The 20,238-nt window shown below is 41.0% G+C and overlaps 1 protein-coding gene across 1 annotated transcript in view; it reads right to left on the reverse strand.

Annotated features, from left to right (window-relative positions):
* The window catches only part of SMAP2 (small ArfGAP2), a 48,683-nt gene that overhangs the window by 3,843 nt on the left and 24,602 nt on the right, over positions 1-20,238 (reverse strand). Inside the window, exons 2-9 of the mRNA XM_081493967.1 lie at positions 13,799-13,932; positions 12,227-12,312; positions 11,132-11,210; positions 7,619-7,705; positions 6,362-6,443; positions 5,243-5,352; positions 4,302-4,467; positions 3,580-3,896 (exon numbers count right to left, since the gene is read on the reverse strand). Of these exons, the coding sequence (XP_081350093.1) occupies positions 3,580-3,896; positions 4,302-4,467; positions 5,243-5,352; positions 6,362-6,443; positions 7,619-7,705; positions 11,132-11,210; positions 12,227-12,312; positions 13,799-13,932 (1,061 nt within the window). The remainder of the gene's footprint in view (positions 1-3,579; positions 3,897-4,301; positions 4,468-5,242; positions 5,353-6,361; positions 6,444-7,618; positions 7,706-11,131; positions 11,211-12,226; positions 12,313-13,798; positions 13,933-20,238) is intronic.

The raw sequence follows: 20,238 nt of genomic DNA on the forward strand, positions 1-20,238 counted from the left end.
TATTTGTCCATTTTGGTTCTAAGTTTTTCACTTTTTGATTCAAGCTGTTTTGTCTTACCTGCAAGTGTTTGTTAGAGGACATTTAAGTCAGGATTGTATAACAGTTTTCTTCTACTTTGTGACTGGTTTTGGAGAAAGAATTTTCATTTCTCAAAATGTTTAGACTTCATTTTATATTTTCTTCTCATAATAGTTTTGCATACATGTCACTTGCTACTTTCTGTTTATTTTGTGTGTGTGTGCGTGTTCAATCGTGTCTGGCTCTTTGTGACCCCATGAACTGCAGCCCCTCAGGCTCCCTTGTCCATAGAATTTTCCAGGCAAGGATACTGGAGTAGCCGATAATGAGAAAACAGAAAGAGAAATCAAGGAAACAATACCATTCACCATTGCAACAAAAAGAATAAAATACTTAGGAATATATCTACCCAAAGAAACAAAAGACTTATATATAAAAAACTATAAAACACTGATGAAAGAAATCAAAGAGGACACAAACAGATGGAGAAATATACCGTGTTCATGGATTGGAAGAATTAATATAGTGAAAATGAGTATACTACCCAAAGCAATCTATAGATTCAATGCAATCCCTATCAAGCTACCAATGGTATTTTTCACAGAACTAGAACAAATCATTTCACAATTTGTATGGAAATATAAGAAACCTCGAATAGCCAAAGCAATCTTGAGAAAGAAGAATGGAACTGGAGGAATCAACCTGCCTGACTCCAGGCTCTACTACAAAGCCACAGTCATCAAGACAGTATGGTACTGGCACAAAGATAGAAATATAGATCAATGGAACAAAATAGAAAGCCCAGAGATAAACCCACGCGCCTATGGACACCTTATCTTCGAAAAAGGAGGCAAGAATATACAATGGAGAAAAGACAATCTCTTTAACAAGTGGTGCTGGGAAAACTGGTCAACCACTTGTAAAAGAATGAAACTAGAACACTTCCTAACACCATACACAAAAATAAACTCAAAATGGATTAAAGATCTAAACGTAAGACCAGAAACTATAAAACTCCTAGAGGAAAACATAGGCAAAACACTCTCCGACATAAATCACAGCAGGATCCTCCATGACCCACCTCCCAGAATATTGGAAATAAAAGCAAAAATAAACAAATGGGACCTAATTAAAATTACAAGCTTTTGCACAACAAAGGAAACTATAAGCAAGGTGAAAAGACAGCCTTCAGAATGGGAGAAAATAATAGCAAATGAAGCAACAGACAAACAATTAATCTCAAAAATATACAAGCAACTTCTGCAGCTGAATTCCAGAAAAATAAACAATCCAATCAAAAAATGGGCCAAAGAACTAAACAGACATTTCTCCAAAGAAGACATACAGATGGCTAACAAACACATGAAAAGATGCTCAACATCACTCATTATTAGAGAAATGCAAATCAAAACCACAATGAGGTATCATTTCACACCAGTCAGAATGGCTGCTATCCAAAAGTCTACAAGCAATAAATGCTGGAGAGGGTGTGGAGAAAAGGGAACCCTCTTACACTGTTGGTGGGAATGCAAACTAGTACAGCCACTATGGAGAACAGTGTGGAGATTCCTTAAAAAACTGGGAATAGAACTGCCATATGACCCAGCAATCCCACTGCTGGGCATACACACCGAGGAAACCAGAATTGAAAGAGACGCGTGTACCCCAATGTTCATCGCAGCACTGTTTACAATAGCCAGGACATGGAAGCAACCTAGATGTCCATCCGCAGACGAATGGATAAGGAAGCTGTGGTACATATACACAATGGAATATTACTCAGCCATTAAAAAAATACATTTGAATCGGTTCTACTGAGATGGATGAAACTGGAGCCCATTATACAGAGTGAAGTAAGCCAGAAAGAAAAACACCAATACAGTATACTAATGCATATATATGGAATTTGAAAGATGGTAACGATAACCCTATATGCGAGACAGAATAAGAGACACAGATGCATAGAACAGTCTTATGGACTCTGAGGGAGAAGGTGAGGGTGGGACGTTCTGGGAGAATAGCATTGAAACATGTATATTATCATATATGAAACAGAACAACATTCCATGTTCGATGCATGAGACAAATGCTCAGGGCTGGGGCAATGGGATGACCCAGAGGGATGGGATGGGGAGGGAGGTGCGAGGGGGGTCCAGGAAGGGGAACACATGTAAACCCATGGCTGATTCATGTCAATGTATGGCAAAAACTACTACAATATTGTAAAGTAATTAGCCCCCAACTAAAATAAATAAATTTATTAAAAAAAAAAAAAAGAATACTGGAGTAGGTTGCCATTTCTTCCTCCAGGGGATCTTCTCCACCCAGGGATAAAACCCCTCATCTCTTGCACCTCCTGCATTGGCAGGCGGATTCTTTGTAGTACCTTATTTTCTGAATCAGCAATAACGCACAGGTGAAAGGATCTGGGGAGACTTACTAAATTTCTTAGTTCAAGAGCGCCCTCTTCCGTTAGTAGAGTGAAATGACTATTTGGTGGGGAGGAGGATGGCAGATCTGATTTTGTGATTCTCACTTCTTACTTTTTCACCACAAGTCTCCAAAGAGCACCCCCTCATTCTAAGTCGTCCTCATCTCTCCTAGAAACAATGCTTTACCAAAGCTACCCCCTACAGTCCTATGTATTTCGAGTCCTTTGTTTTTGATTCTCCAAGTAACCAGAGTTATACTCCACCAGGTCTCAGAACACTTAGCACGTCTCTAATCAGGGCAGGGTTTTCTCTTTCTTGGGGGTGTTTTATCTACGCTCTGTCGCCTCTAGCCCCCTACTCCTTCTCCTCTTTCCACATGGTCTGTCTGTGGTGCTGGCTCTGCTTGATTTCAGTGTTTTTAAAAATTTATTTATTTTTGGCTGTGCTGGGTCTTTGGTGCTGTGAGGGCTTTTCTCTAGTTGTGAGCAGGTGCTACTGTCTAGCTTCAGTGTGCAGGCTTCCCACTGCTGTGGCTTCTCTTGTTGCAGACCACAGACTCTAGAGTGCACAGGCCTCAGTACTTGCGGCACTTGGGCTCAGTGGTTGCAGTTCCTGGGCTTTGGAGCTCATGCTCAATAGTTGTGGCACATGGGCTCAGTTGCTCCTTGGGACGTGGGGTCTTCCTGGACCAGGGATTGAACCTGTGTCTCTTGCCTTGGCAGGCGAATTCTTTACCACTGAGCCACCAGCGAAGCCCTGGATTTCAGTGTTTATAACCGTGTAATTTGAGGTTCGTAGTATTCTATTAGATGCAGTAGTCATTGCTTACGGGTGCTTTTATTGGCACCTCTTGTTTATCTGTACAGTTTGTTTTGTTTTGATGAATGTGTGGAGAGTTTTAGAATTAGGCAATTACCCTTATTCTACAGGAACCCAAAATGCCTCAGAAAGTCTGAGGTTAGACAGACCTTCTGTTAAAATAAATAAATAAATGAAGCAAACCCAAGAATGTCCCTGGCGATATCTCATTTACACTGTAAAAATTAAAAGGATAAGCTGCAGACACTAAATGAGACGGCCTTGAGGGAGGCTCAGAACTCTTGTCCTGAGTGAAATGGAGCAGCTTACCTGAGTTAGGTTCCACTGCAGCTGCTGAGCTGGCTGAACCCCATACATAGTCTGGGGCATAGCTGCCATGCCTGCCATGTAGCCTGCCTGCTGGGTGGTCATCATTCCATTTGGCACACCCATCATGGAGGCCTGCATGCCCCCCATATAGCCTGCAGGCATGGCCATTGGGGCAACCATCCCAGAAGCTCCTGGCTGAGCTACCATGCCTACTGGTGGGGGCATCATGCTCCCCATTAGGCTGTTAGGAGGTGTAACCCCAGGGAAGCTGGGGTAGGCAGTGGGATACGCCATCTGAGCAGGAGCCATGAACATTGCTGCCAAGAGAACAGACATACAGGTTAGTGAAAAAGGAATGTACATGAGGTCAATCCAAACGCTCACTGGCTGCTCCTTCCAGCTAGACTTCCTCAGACAGATTCTCTATAAGACTTGCTCTGGCTTCCAGTGGGCTGCAGACCCAGGCACTTCCCCTTTACGGTCCAGATCCAGACCCCAAGTCAGGCTTCACTGAGGCCAGACCCCACAGAAGCATGGCACTGAGTTACATTAATATCTATCTCCTGATACTCAGTGGCTTCACAAGATATGTCATGTTCAGGCTTGTTTCGAGTATGATGTCAGGGCCCGCAGAGCAACTGCCCCTGGCACAACAAATAATTCCTGCATGGAAGGCCTCCCGTTTCTACCTGGCACACTGCCATGACCCCTATGAACTCTACCTTGGGTGGGCATCTGAGGCGTCTGGGATCCATACAGTGACAGGATGGAGTCTTTAGACAGCTGCTTCTTGCTCGTTTCTTCTGATTTGCTCCCTGGCTCTGGAAACAGGTTCAGGTTTTCGGGAACTGAGCCGGCACTCCCTGGGGCTGGCATGGAACCTACAACCTTAGGACAAAGGGCGGGGAGGAAGTGGAATGGTCCTCCTGGGGTTCTCTGTAAGGACCTCCCTCAACTCTCTGCTGCTTCTAACATTTGCAATGAGAAATACATGGCTCGAGTTAGTAGCTTCTTGACACTTTTACCATACAAACATCTGGAAACACCTGATAGTTAAGCTCTGGTACAATTCTTTGCTCTTTAGCAAAACAATGTGATTTGGTGAAAAACTAACAAATTAAAATGACCTACAAATGATGCAGCCAGAGAGAACTAAGATCCCAGTACCACTGTTTACCGGTTGTGTAACGAGAGGCTAGTCACATAACTTTTCTGAACTCTTTCCTCATCTAGAAGATCCATTTTGCAGGATTGTGGTGAATATTTTAAATCATAAGTGAAATACACAAAATGATACACAAAATCACCTAGCACTGCGCCTGGTGTACACAGCAGGTAGTCCACAAATGGGAGTCACTGATGGTTTCAAGCCTTTTCTATTTACAAACTCTCTGGCAATAACTCAGGCTGAGGAGCTGACTTATAGGATCAGCCTTTACAATCTGACACATCTTCAACAGAAGTTCACATAAAGGGCCCACTCTTTTTGGGCAAGAGACAAAATGGAATGAATAGGCTGTAACAGAGACGACAGGGTTAAGGGAAGAATCAAGAAAACCAAAGTCAAATTCCACCAAGAACGCATGACTTGATTCCAGGAATAAGTTACCAAAAGCACCCTTTACAGAATGCTCTTTCCCCTCGAGGCACCCCCAAGACTCACCTTTCTGGAAACTGAAGAAGAGGGAGACGAAACAGAGGCCAGAAGATCTAAATCCTTCTCTAGGGTATTACTGGTCTTACCATTTGCAATGGAGCAGGATACAGGAGCATCTGGAAAGAGAGACCAAAGTTAAAATGTAGCCCTGCTTATTAAAGCCCATTCCTTTCTTCTCTTCGAGACACAAAGTAGAGAAGGCCCACATGCTCCAATCACAGACCCTGAAATCCAGGCTCTGGAACCACACAGCTTGGATGAGGCATCTCATAAGATTCCCGAGAATACACTGGAAAAGCTTGTAGCTCAGGCAGAGGACAGGAGGAACTTGGGCTTGAAGGCCACATTAGCACCACTGCAAGGGAGCTGGCTGGCTCCCTTCTGGCTATTTGAGGGGCAAAGCTGTGTAGGATTTATTCTCAGAGAGAAATGAAAAGCATAGACGTTAGAAGCTGAAGTAGCCAATAATCAGCAGGAATGGACTGAAACAAAGTACAGCCATCAGTACTATGAAAGGTAAGAATAGGCTCTATTTCTGAAAGGGGCAGAACCACTAGCTCAGGGTTTCAAAAGTTTGGAGGAAAATGACCACAAGGTAAGGGGCCGTCTCAGACGGCATTTCCAGGATGCACTTGGAAAACGAGCGGGTCGGGGGCAGGGCTCACAGGTGCTGGTCTAGTGGAACTTGCAAACACTTACTGAATGCTCAGTGTGTGGGGGCAAGGAGCTAAGAGCTTTAGAGGCATTATCTCATTTAGTCCTTCCAACAACATCTCTGATGTAGACTCATCATCCTCACTACAGGAGGAAAGTAATGTTGAGAGGTTGAGCAAGCTACCCAAGATCACAAAGATAGTAAGTGGCAGAGTTGGGACTCTGGTTTCAAAGGCCATGCTTAACCAGTACTGGACTTAACCACTCCGCTATTACTGTACTGTCTCCCCAAAGAATGTCAGCACTTCTTAGAACAACTGCTCAGATGTAAAACAACAGGAAGAATAGGAGGGAACAACCTTAGTGATGAAGCCACCAACTGAAGAACCCCATCTCTACCTATCTCCCCAGGATCACAGAGAATTCATCAACATTTGTGAGATAACAGGAGTGGAAAAGTCTAGCTCTTACCAAGGCCCAAGAGATCCACCACAGGAGCTTTGGATTTCGGGGAGGTTTTCCGAGGTAGCTGTGGATCTTCTTTTTTCTGTGGCTAGGGTTAAAATATGTTACAGAAAGAAATAAGCAGGTGTTTTTGAAGCCTCCATTCCCCTCTCCAACCATAAAGCCACAGGGATTCTTGTGGCATGGATGTTGTTATTCAAAGAGAGTTACCAAAGAAACACAACTCAGGAAGTGTTGTGTGAAAAAAACCAAATCAGAAAGCACAGTGCAGAAATCAAACCTAAAGTGAAAAACAAAGCTGTCATCTGCGCTTGTCTGGCTTTCTGAAGAGACAGATCTTTCCGAAACCAAGACAACCACAGACCAGGGTATCCAACAGAAGCAGCAGTTTTTGGTCCCAGGAGAAGCAAAGGATAAAGGCAGATGTCTGAAGATACAAAAGGCAATGGCCAACATTTCTCCCAGTGATTAGAAAACCTTTAATACCAAAAGGGAACTCATTTTATAGGTTACCTAATTCGCTCTGCCAATATCACTACGGACTGTGTTCTGCAGACAATATGATTCAGAATGATGCTAAAAAGACCCTTGAAGGAAAACAGTAAAAAGTCTTCTTTCCCAAGATTCCAAACTCTTATGTTAAGAGTCGTAACCCAGGGATGGAACCCGTGTCTCTTACATCTCCTACATTGGCAGCAGGTTCTTTACCACTGGCGCCACCTGGGAAGCCTCATCTTAGAGTATCTACTATCACAGCCATAAGGTAGGTGTCCGGTGGGAAAAGAAGACTACCTACCTCATTATGACGGAGCGAGAATACAAGCAGGGATGGCTTAAAATGAATTAGTATGCCCTGACTTCTGGACTGTTCTTAACAGCAACAGGAAAACGAGGTACAGGAGGCCTAAGGAGGGAAGGACTAACGTAGCACCTGCTCAGGAGGTGTCACAGAGCCTTGGCATTCTGCCATGAAACATGCCTCTTGCTCAGATGGGACAGGTGCTGTTCCCAAGCTCCCATCTGGACCTCAAAGGCAGTGTGACAGAGCAGATCAGGCAGCAACGAGGCGGTGGGAAGGCAGCAGAAACGGCAGTGGGTGACCTAACCTGAATGTGGTCCCCTTTAGTCCCAGGTGCAATGGTGCAATGTGCTCTCAACTAGCCCTACCTCTCCCTCCCATCTCCTCTCCTCCACTGCCCTCTCCTCCACACACGTCAACACACCCTAAGCCATCCACACAGCACACATACTTCCCCCACTTACCATTTTCACTTTCTCAAAAACGACAGGTTCCATTTTTTTCTCTGGAGCTGGTTCGCTCCCTCTTTTCCATTTGTTATCTTTTTCTTTCTATGATGATTTAAAAACACAAGACAAACAACAGGCCCTACGGTGACTAACAGTTCAACAAATTATAATCCTAAATGTCTCAAAAGGACACACAAATCCCTACTGAATCTGACATAGGAGTCTGATGGACTGTGGAAGGGTCTTGTGTGGGGCATGAGCACTGGCCTCTTCGACCCTGGCCTCAAGGTTGGAGAGAGGCATCTTTCAAATTTCTTAAGTACCTCCTTCCTTGTTCTGTCTAATCCATGTATGACTTTTAGTGTGCAGACCGGGTTATCTATAGAGGTTAAAACATTTCACCAGTTTGCTGTCCCTTTTGGACCCAAGTTTAACTTGCTCATCTTGGTACACTAGTGAAAAATGTTCATCTTACTTGACATACAGCCTTCAATCAAAGGTTCTCTCCCTTACAAATATCATCCAAGTGTGAAGTGTTTCCTTATATATAAAATGTGAGTAATAAGAACTGTGAACTAACCCCACAGGGCTATCACCTGGATCAAAATAACAACAGAACATAAATGTAATTTGCTATATGTTAAAGGATATTGTATAAATACAGTGAATAAAGTTTGAAGTCCCCCATCTGCCTCTTCCAGCCAGAGGGCTTTGTTGTTTAGTCACTCAGTCATGTCTGACTCCGTGACCCCATGGACTGCAGCACACCAGGCTACCCTGTCCTTCACTATCTCCCACTGTTTGCTCAAACTCATGCCCATTGAGTCAATGATGCCATCCAACCACCTCATCCTCTGTCACCCCCTTGTCCTCCTGCCCTCACTAATCTTATTTGTAAAATGTAGGACAACTGGAGCTGAAGCTCCAATACTTTGGCCACCTGACGCAAACAGCCGACTCATTGGAAAAGAACCTGATGCTGGGAAAGACTGAAGGCAAAAGGAGAAGCGGGTGGCAGAAGATGAGATGGTTGGATGGCATCACCAATTCAATGGACATGAACCTGGGTGAACTCCGGGAGATGGTGAAGGACAGGGAGGCCTGGCACGCTGCAGTCCATGGGGTCGCAAAGAGTTGGATACCACTTAGCAACTGAACAACAAATACACATGAAAAACGGTCGCCCCTGATAATAATCAAAAAGTGAAATTTAAAATGTACTTTTGGGTGGAATTCCCTGGCAGTCCAGTGGTTAAGACTCTGAACTTTCAATGCTGAGAGTCCAGGTTTGATCTCTGGTTGGAGAAATAAGATTTCAAGCCACGAGGCACGGCCAAAAAAGAAACCATTTTGAGGAGGAAAAAAAAATCTTAGTAGTACTATCTAATATTGGTAGGGATGGAGTAAACTACTCTACTCTTACCCGATGCTGAGAAGACGGTATAAAACAGTACAACTTCTAGAAACTATATTGACAAAAGTATGAAGAGACAAATATTGAAACCCTTTGACCAAGATAATATTGTATCTTGTAATATACCTTAAGAAAAATAATCCAAAGCATGGAAAAAGTTACATATACCAAGAAGTTCATTCCAGAATAACATATCTGAAGAAAAACTTAACCTTTATGCCGCAGAGGGGAACAGTAAAATAAACTGTGATCTAGCTACTCACTGAACAAGAGGCAATGATTACAAGTTGTGAAAAGTAACAAGTAAACAGGTGACAAGTAAAAACATGATGAGCTAAGTCAAAGGAAAGCAGGAGACATTCTATCCAACTATGTCACAATTTTGCCTCCGAAAAGTAACTACACAGGGAAAAATGGGGGGAACACATGGATGACAGTCATTATGAAGGTAAGAGTAGGCATGGATTTTCCACTTTAACTTTCATATTATCTGTAAAGTGGTATTATAATCATGAAGAACACACACAGCTCTGCTTGTTGCATACATAGTGTAGTGTTTTAATACAAAACACTTCATTTCTCGAAGTTAAAAACATCTTATCTGTCCATGTAAAAAGAATACTCTTCAACAAAGCCAGTTTCTTTTAGACTTGATATTAAATGCCTTCACTTAGCAAATATTAATTCTTGCCATATACATCTTCACAAAGATATTTTTTAAAAGTCTAAACACATCAAATAAAAAGTTGTGAAATAGCTCTTTGGCACACAGGAGACATTTCCTTTCTAAGTGAAAACATTTAGTGAGTAAAACAGGCTGCTTTCATGGGTATGGTACAGCAGCAACATAATTATGAATGAACACCATCTATCTCCATACAGCAACTCTTTCCTCTTCTCCTACCTTCTGAATTACCTCAGATACCTTTTTTCTGACTTTGTCTGATTTCATATGTTCTGGTACAATGAACAGAGCTAAGCAGACAGACTACAGTTTTCTACAAAGGAAAGGAAATGTCTGTTTCTTTTGGTTTCAAACTCTTCTTGATGATGCCATCCAAGCCGTAAATGTACGTTGGGTTAAGTCTTTTTTTGGAAGAGTTACGACACATCCCTTTTCTGGATGACTTCACTCAAAGCTGAGAAGGAATTATCGTTACCTAACTACATGTATTACCCTGCACTTACTTGCTCACATTGAAATCCACTACTGGTTAGTGACCCTTTTCACACAAGATCAAAAGATCAGCTTGCGCTAATTTCAATTAGTTTGACTTTATCTGGAAGGGCTTAGATCCCTGTGTAAATGTAACGATTTCACTGGCGAGTACATCTTCCATTAAAATAAATAACAGATAGAGGATAGATGATAGGTAGATAGGTCTTTTGCTAGAACTGGAGAATCCCATATTCTCCATACTTCCTTAGCTAGAGAAACAGTCGATTATTTCAAAGCAAATTTACTACAGTCTTGTCAAAGGCTTTTTGAAGGTTTAAGTTAGTCATATTTATTGGTTCCCCTCTACCTGTCATTAGTCAGGCATATTTTCTTCTTCCGGAAACCATGTTGTATTTCCTCCTGTACACTGTATTTCAGATTCTAACCACATGCCTAGGATGCAAAGTGTATTTGGCAACTGGGAGTCTCCTAAACCTCTTCTCAAGAACAAGCATTCCATTGGCAGTCAGTCTACTGACACAATGGAAATATATGCTGGTCAAATTTAAGGAAACTCTGGTGATATAATTACACCAATTTTGGTGACTTCATTTACAGAAAAAAAAAATGCACACACACATATGTATGCACACACATACTATTCTATTTGATCTAGTATGCCCAACACACCCATATAAAGAAATAATTTGGAACTGGCAATCACTGACATCTAAATTCAGATCACGGTAAAGAATTCACTGATGGTTGGTCCATCCCTGAGGCAAAAGTTTGCTCCATGATATCTCATGGTCTTGATTCAATAGCTGGCTTTATTCTACATTTTTTGTTTTTATGCTCTTAGAGTATTTTGGTAGCTGTTCTTAAAATTCTCCCTGGGCCTGATTAATAAGCAAATTATTTATTATGAACAAAACTTGAAAGATTTACAACCAACCCTGAAGGCATTGATGTCCAGACTTCGGTCCATGTATTTCTTCTTCTCATATTTATCTCGAATAAATCCTTCAACCGCACTGCAAGAAGCTTATTAAGGATAAAGCAAACACATCTTTCTCACAGAATGACTGTAAAAGGTCAATTTGTATCTCATGAGCATTGTTCTCCTATCTTCCTTCTGCCTGGCTTCCCCATGTGGCTCCTGTCTCTTCTGGCGTACCCCTAACCAAAACCTTAAAATGCCTCCTTCATGGTTACTGCAGGGAATCACAATTTCCTACAATCTTCCTTCAGAGTAATGAGAGCAGAAATTGGGTCACTCTTCATTTTGAGATCAGTGGAGCCTGTGGCTGTCCTACTGATAGAACACAGGTAAAGCAGTCAGTTATCTATTTCAAAGTCCTTAAGTCAACAGGGCTGAAACAAAGACATCTGAGTGCCCCTTAAAAAAAATATACGGGACTCCCATGCCCGCCTGCCAGATTCTGATCTGGGGTCCTCTGCAGGGCTCCAAATCTACATTTAGTAGGTTCTCCCTGTACCCACCAAAATCAAACTCTAACAAGATGGTCTACAAGCCATCTTTTGAGAAGCACTGCCTTCAGGGAGTTTGGTTTTATGAGCTGGGTGCAATCTCCATTTGAGGGGCTGGGGGAGAGAAAGTTATGGATTAACTGGTCAACAAGCTAATTCTCTCAGGTAGGGCATAAAAAGGCATTAAAAATTAGTGGCAGTTTTGCTGAATCAACATAGCACAATAAACTATTCTTTTTATCAAACAATAGTTTCAGAGATCCAAAGACCATTAGAGATGTCACTCTATGGAAGACTTCACAGTGAACCACAGCAGTCTTAATTTCTGGATGAGTCGCCCCTGGGTGACACCACCATTCTGACATTAGAGAGTATACGTGGGCTTTCTATATGTCTTGGTTGCAGGAGAGAGGAAAAGCCAGACTTCAACTCATCCACACATAAAGATGGCCCAGTCAGATTATGGGTCCTGAGTCTTCTGTAACTCTCCCAAGACACCACCACCACCACCACCACCAATAAAACCATTCGGCCTTCGAAGCTGCTCCAAAAAAGATACTGGTCTATTTGAGGTCGCCGAAAGGTCTCAGGCAGGTAGGCTTCATAAAGTCGGTTTGCCTTTCCATTCCCCATCTCTTGCATGCACTGCAATCAAAGAGATGTGGAAACAAGGAATGTCACATTAGGAAAGAACTGAAAAACTTCTTTTCCAACTGCATCATTTTACAATTGAAGAACCAACCTAGGGAGTGGCAGAACCGAGATTTAAACCTGTGTATGCCTGGAAAATCCCATGGATGGAGGAGCCTGGTCGGCTGCAGTCCATGGGGTCGCTAAGAGTCGAACATGACTGAGCGACTTCACTTTTCCTTTTCACTTTCCTGCATTGGAGAAGGAAATGGCAACCCACTCCAGTGTTCTTGCCTGGAGAATCCCAGGGACGGGGGAGCCTGGTGCGCTGCTGTCTATGGGGTCGCACAGAGTCGGACACGACTGAAGCGACTTAGCAGCAGCAGCAGCAGCATTCTGATTTCCAATCCATGAGTCTCTCTGCTCTGCTCCCAACCATTTCCTTCCACAGCTGTCTTTCCTGCCACTCTGTCTCCTTTTATTGAAAGATTTGTCTAACAAGATACATTTGATTCAATAGTAATTTAAGATCCCATTTGAAAGTCCAAGACATAGAGCTGTCAATCCAAATGTTTACTTGGCAGGCAATAATCAGTGCCTAATCAGGCAGCCAGTAATTAGGAACAACTGCAATTCTGAATTTGTAGTAGTAATTAACCTATCCACTGTATTACCAACAAATACGTTTCTCATTAAGCTTTTGAAAGACTCCTTAACATTTGTGAGAGATAAATTCCAAGATTTTTAAACATCTTCAAATTCTCAACTATCTCCATGGCATGTAATTTCCTTCATAAGATACAGTCAAGTATAACTGAAAAATATAACTAATCTTTTAGTCCTGCAGTGAATCTATAAAGATAACCTAAAGGAACTCCTCAAGCCATTTTCTGTCAAGAATAACTTCTTATTTACAACATCAACTTTAGCAACTGGTTTTCTTTGGAGCCAGGAGATTTCCCCCAAACAAAACAAAAAAAAAAATTTTTTTTTTGTAAATTACTTTAAGAAGTTTCAACGCAGGAAGAGAATAGAAAACAGAGAAGCCACATCACGCTGCAGCTCTCCGGCCTGGCTGAACTCACTAACTTGAATGTCTCACACTCAGCCCACCAACCTAATGGCAAGCAGGATTCATATATGTATTTCTGCAATAAAAAACATTAAAAGTATACATGTTGGGCTTTTTTTAAAGTGAGTATCTAAAATTACAAACATTAGATCTGAAAATGCCAAGGGCCTTAGAAAATAACACAAAGATCTTCCTTCATGGATCCATGCATGGGGTCCTAGTCCATAGACTGTGTTTTGAAGGAGGTAAAATATAAGTGGAATAACTTGTGTTTTAAATATAAAGATAAAAATTTTTAATGTGGCATTAGTGTTGAATACTTAAACTTCCCTCCACCTTCACCTTTGTGCCCAGTGACTGAAATTCATCTGGAACTACTTTCACATGAAGTACGGGAGCGGTTGACTTGCTCCTGGGTTGTGTAAGTACCTGGATCTGTTCTTGAGTCCACTGGTCGAGGTTAACCGATTTTACCCTGGATATGTGCACCCCGAGATTCCTGTGGATTCCAGCACATCGAATGCAGATGAACACACCAATGTTCCAGGAGGCCCATCGTGGCCCTGTGGACGTCAGGAGCAGGGCAATAAAGTAAAAATTAAAACAACATTCAAGACCCAAACCAGAATTATTTAGGTTATCAGATAACATTTCAGCTAGAACATAAGTGAGAGAATTGTTACCACGATCACCTTTTAGATTTTTTAAAATTTTGTTTTTATTTTTTTGGCTGCACTGTGAGGCTTGAGGGATTTTAGTTCCCTGAACAGGGATTGAGCCCCAGGCCTAGCAGGGAAAGCTCTGAGTCCTAACCACTGGACTGCCAGGGAATTCTCACAATCACCTTTTTTGGGTCATTGCTTTGTTCATTTTTCCAAAAATGAGCCTTTTTTAAAAAAGTTTAAAGCTTTTAAGTGTACAATATGGTGGTCTTTAGTATATTCACACAGTTATGTACCATCGCTACTATCTAATTCCAGAATGTCTTCATCATTCCCAAGAAGAAATCTCAAGCCCAGTAGCAGGCACTCCTCATTTCCTCCAAATTTCCCCCCAACCCCAGCCCCTGGCAACCACAAAGCTACTTTTTCTTTCTACAGATTTGCCAATTCTGGACATTTCATAGAAATAGAATTATATAACGTGGGCATTTGTGTATGGAACAATAGCTTTTTTAGAGTCTCATAAAGGTTGAACTACAAATATTATAATATTGTTACTTAGGTTTTTAAAAACCCCAGAACAGTGGCAGGTCATGTCACATTCTATTTAATATCTTTCACGAACAGCCCTCCCTCAAGAAACTTTTCAATGGTGGTGAGACCTGGATTCAGTTTTCCTACTAGGAAAAAGATACAGACATGCCATGCCAGCTTGAGGCTAAGCCTGAAATTTAAGACTGTGTTTATCCTCCCCTCCCCACCAGGACTATAAAATATGCATCCAGATTCACTAAATAGGATCCTTTCCCCTAGGGCTAATGTCCCTACTTTACCCAACTACAGCATTATCTAGATTCAAAATTGCCATATAATAAAGATGCTTATAGCAATAAAAAAAAAAAAACTCAGACATGTATTTTAATAGAAGTCTGTTACATAATCTCCCATCCCCTGCCAACTTTGCTCACCCTAATAATCACCCTGGAAAAATTTCAAACTCCTCTCCATAATTTTTATACAGGGTAAAAGCGACTTAATTTTACATGACATCTGCCAAAGATTTACTGAAAAATCACTAATATTTCTTTTGCCACCACTCCAGTAGGCAGAAAGTCACCACATAAAAGAAGCATGATGTCAAGAGCTAGAGGTTGCGAAAAAGAAGCGAAAAGACACTAACTGGTTTTCTACAGAGATAAATAGGACCTGCATTTGGAACAAAAGAAGACATGAGGTTTTGGTTCTGCTGGACATAGACAACAGTGTGGTTAGTCTGAGGGTTTTGACAGAAGTTTTTTTTTTTTAATTAATTTTTTTACTGAAGGATAATTGCTTTACAGAATTTTGTTGTTTTCTGTCAAACCTCAACATGAATCAGCCTCAGGTATACATATATCCCCTCCCTTTCGAACCTCCCTCCCATCCCCCGCCCCATCCCACCCCTCTAAATTGATAGAGCCCCTGTTTGAGTTTCCTGAGCCATACAGCAAATTCCTGTTGGCTATCTATTCTACATATTGTAATGTAAGTTTCCATGTTACTCTTTCCACACATTTCAGCCTCTCCTCCCCTCTCCCCATGTCCATAAGTCTATTCTCTGTTTCTCCACTGCTGTCCTGTAAATAAATTCTTCAGTACCATTTTTCTAGATTCCTTGACAGAAGTTTTAATGAAGGAATGCTAGAATCACATGGAAGAAAATTATTCTTAGAAATTTGAATCTGCAGCTATTATAAATAAGAAGGTAATTTCTAGATAAAGACATCACTCAGATACTATGGTTAAAAACTGCAGGCTCAAGTCCTCCTTATAACCACCAGGTGGTGTTCTCTGCCTGAAATTTTATCCCAATACCCTCTTACTGCTATAATCTTGATACACTCAGGTTTATCTTCTAAAAAGACCTTCAGTCCCTTCAAATCCCCAGATTTGCACAGTAGATCTGCCATGTAATAACAAGCACACAAATGATCCACACATTTCTTTCAGTGGCAGTGAGTTACATAAACACAAAATGGAAAACCTAAATAGATGGAAATGAGATTCCTTAGGGTGCTATGGGTCTATTTCGGGTTACAGTTTTATAAAGAAACTCAAGATAAAATTTAAATTATACAGGATTAAAAGTGGGACCAAAAGTTAATATTTCATGTCTCTTTACCATTTTTTCTTTGCTATAGATTCTAGAACTCATGATAAGATAGTTAAATTGTACTTGTTTGCTAACAAAATCAGAAGCCAAAAACACGAATTAAAAGTTAGCTGTGGAGTGTTAACACTATTTGCTTACTGACCCTAAGTCTGGAGAAGGTGATTCCCAAACATCAAAGCCACTGTCACAATTGGGGAATTTCTCCAGATCCCATTCCAGAGTATAAAGTCTCTGAAGAATACAGGACTAAACCCTGATATTCTGGAGCTGCTAACAAGGCCTCAGTATAGAAACATAGGCAATAACCTTTTCACAAAAAGTCAAAGGAGAGCCTCCTCTGCCCCACTCCCACATCCCTCCTACGACCTTTTCCCAGTGAAATATGGGCCGTTCCATCTCAGACACTCAGCTTCCTTTAGTTTTACGCTGCTGGATTTATTAAGCTGTAACTTTATGCTCCATAAAGGATTCCGAATTAGAGAAAAGGAAAACACGGGAGAGACAGTTACTTATATGGCTGAAAATATGGGGAAACAGTGTTGTTATTGAAAGAATAATCTTTGCAGCCAGGAAAAAACTGAGGTTTGAAGGTCAGCTTCAAAAACAATTAGTTGTGTAACCTTCAGAGAGACACTGAAACCTCCTAAGCCTCAGTTTCCTCATCTTCAAAATGTGTACAGTAATATTCACCTTACAGTGCTGAGACTATGGAGGGATAACAATAAAAGAGAGCTACATATAAGAACATGGTATAGAGTGAGATTTCTGGAGCCCACTTCCCGCTCATTACTTTCATTGATAAGGGCATGTTAACGCATTCATATGTATACACCAACACTATGCAAGACCACAGAATGCTCTTGTTAGACAGGAATGTGAGTTCCAGTCCTAAAACGTCAGAACCAGAATCAACTGACTGAACAGCATAAAGAAGAAATTTACCCTCGATTCAATTTCAAAGTCTTCTAGAAAACATGAAACTTTAAGCAGTTTTCTAAATCTCCCCCTAAATATTCCTTGAAATGTACTTCCTAAACCCCCACCTGTTCCCCTTTTCTGTTATACACCCCCACTCTGCCTTTGTGTCCACACATGCCTCCACTACATACACAAAGGAAGACAAGAAGCTGACAACTATTTGACGTGCCCGGATTACACAGTACCCTGTATTGCTGCTACAAGGCCAACCTACTGGAATACGGCATTACAGGCAAAGATAATCCAATTGTTCCATACACACTGAGAAAATCTACAAAAGACACCATTTTGAAGTTGAAAATAGAAAGAGACTCTGAGAGGCAATATTCTGAACCGTTTTGAAAGCAAAGAGGCTAGATAGTGACATAAACTGGTAGTGATTAGCACAGCATAAGAACAAAGTCATGGTTAAGTGAACATATTCAACAGGGGCCTATAGGCAGGCTCAGGAAGCATTAAGCAATATTAAAATTATCAAATAATAACTCTGCAATAAGGGATCAGTAAAAATAAAGAAAGTGTTTGGATTTGGCTAATCTGTCAAGAAATCGGCTCTAGTAAGTACCAGCCAAGTATCAGGGAAATCTGGGCTTACTGTAACTAGTTACATGCCTTCTAACAAATATCTCGAGGGTTTATTTCTCCATTTGTAAAATGGAAAGCATATAAGTAAATCCAATTTACATTCAACTACTGGATGGCTTCTGCATAACTGAGTTAACTACTGATGCTTGGCTGCAAATTTTTCTTGCTGCTAAAATTTCCCTCATCACAAGAGCTGCCAGGCCTAGAAGTGTTCTGTCTGGGCTTGAGAAATCAGCAGAGAGAAGAGAACTAGACTTACAGATAGCTTGAAGTCACTATTATAATAATTATAATTCAGGAATCTCTAACTTACAGAGTTCCAAAAAATAAATGTTGAGGTGAAAAAAAAAACAAAACACTGCTAAATCGGTGGTTACCCATAGTTAGACCTGCCAGCATCTTGGAGCTGTTGAAAAGCTCTTCAACAGGAAGGGTCCAGGAAGGGAGAGAAATTCTCTTCCATCTTCCATCCAAGCCCTGTTGAATCTACCTTGGAAACTTTCCCAGAAACTATCCATTTCCACCTAGACCTTCTCCTATCTCACCCATAAGCATTCATTCTCTCTTTTTTAATGGGCATAAAATTTTTTTCTTGTTGGAGCTTTTAAAAAGTTTTTGTTGAAAAATAATTGATTTACAATGTTGTGTTAACCATTTATTCTTTTAATATTATTTATTGAGTAGATGGTAAAGAATCTGCCTGCAATGCGGGAAAACTGGCTTTGATCCCTGGGTTGACAAGATCCCCTGGAGAAGGAACTGCTACCCACTCCAGTATTCTTGCCTGGAGAATTCCATGGGCAGAAAAGCCTGGAGGGCTACAGTCCATGGGGTCACAAAGAGTTGGACATGACTGAGCGACTTTCACTTTTCATTGAGTACCTTTTATGTGCCAAGTACTCTGCCTGCTAGGTACCAGGAATACAAAAGCATAGACACTGAAGATAAGATTCCCTAATTCAAAGAGCTTGTGGACTAACAACTAATTGGTCTCCAGGCTCCCACTAGAAAAATCCCTCTAAAACACAAAACTGTACACAAAAAATCAGGCCCTAAATATAAACTTATCATGTAGTCTCAAACATAGAGGTGAAAATGTAAATTGGTGCGAGTTTTCTAAATGGTGTATTCCCAACTGAACTCTCAATCTCTTGCCACAAAACCTTTTGTCTCCGTTCTTCTCCATCTTGATCCATTCATCTCCATCTCACCTCCATTCAATCAAATGCAGCAGTCAAAAATTCATACCTCATTTATACCTCTCTCCTTCAACCACCATATCTACAGCATCACCAAGACCAAATCTCTCTCAAATTGGTGTGTCTTCTCTCCATGTGCAACACTATTTCTCTAATTCAAACCCACCAGATCTCTTGGACTAGTGCAATAACCTCCTAATGAATGTCTCTCCACTTTTATATTCCTCTCTCCTCCAAACCAAACCAAAAACCATTCTCTGTGAAACAGCCAGCTTGAACTCTTTTTTTTTAATTTTTTTTTTAATGTGGTTGATTTACAATGTTGTGTTAAGTTTCAGGTATAGAGTAAAATGAATCTGTTATATATATATGTACATATATCTACTATTTTTTAGATTCTTTTCCCATATGCCAGATTGAGCTCTTAAAGAACCAAAGTGACCCTGTCACTCAGTTGCTTGAAATCTTTCTAGGGGAGCCTTCTATCACAGTTGGATTAAAGTATAAAATCCTTAACAGGTTTCCAAGGACTTATATGATCTGGCCCAGCTTTTCAGCTCCAGTCACACCACCCTTCTTTCATTTCCTCAAAACACCAACATGTTCCTTACTTAGAGCTTTTGGCCTTCGTACAAGTTGCTCCCACTGCCTAAAAAGCTCCTTCTCCAAGCACCATCCATTCCTCATAGCCTGGTCAATGCCCATATATCATGAAGGTCTCAGCTGAAAAGTTTCCTCCTGAAAAGAGCTTTTCCTCAGTCCCTCAAGTTAAACCAGATTATATTCTCATTTCCATCTTTTCTTCTGGTTTTTACATTTCATTATGGAAAATTTCAAACAAGCTGAGTGTAATTAACCAGCAGCTTCAGCAATTATCAACCTTTGGCCAATCTTATTTTAGCTATACTTCCACATACTCAAGTCCCAACCTTGGAATATTTTGAAGCAAACCCCAATATCATACCATTCTATCTATATATACTTTGGTATATATCTCTAGAAATAAGGACTTTTTAAAGGTTAGAAACTTTCATTTACCCTATTTTTTTTCTAAGTTGCACCATATTTTATCATACATTTATTTGTGTAATTGCTGAACATGTCTTTCCCACTAAACTATAAGCGCCACAAGGGCAGACAGATCTGTGCTGTTCACTGTCGCCTTCCCAGCACATAGCACAGTTGCTAGTACACAGCAGGGAGGCAAAATTTGTTTAAAAATTAATTAGAAGTAAGTAAATCCTTTGAACCCTCCTTCCTTGCTTTTCCCCCCTTGTAAGAATTCATCAGGGA

Source organism: Giraffa tippelskirchi, chromosome 5 (assembly GCF_054371585.1).
Source record: "Giraffa tippelskirchi isolate mGirTip1 chromosome 5, T2T-mGirTip1v1.2.pri, whole genome shotgun sequence".
Lineage (NCBI taxonomy): Eukaryota > Metazoa > Chordata > Mammalia > Artiodactyla > Giraffidae > Giraffa > Giraffa tippelskirchi.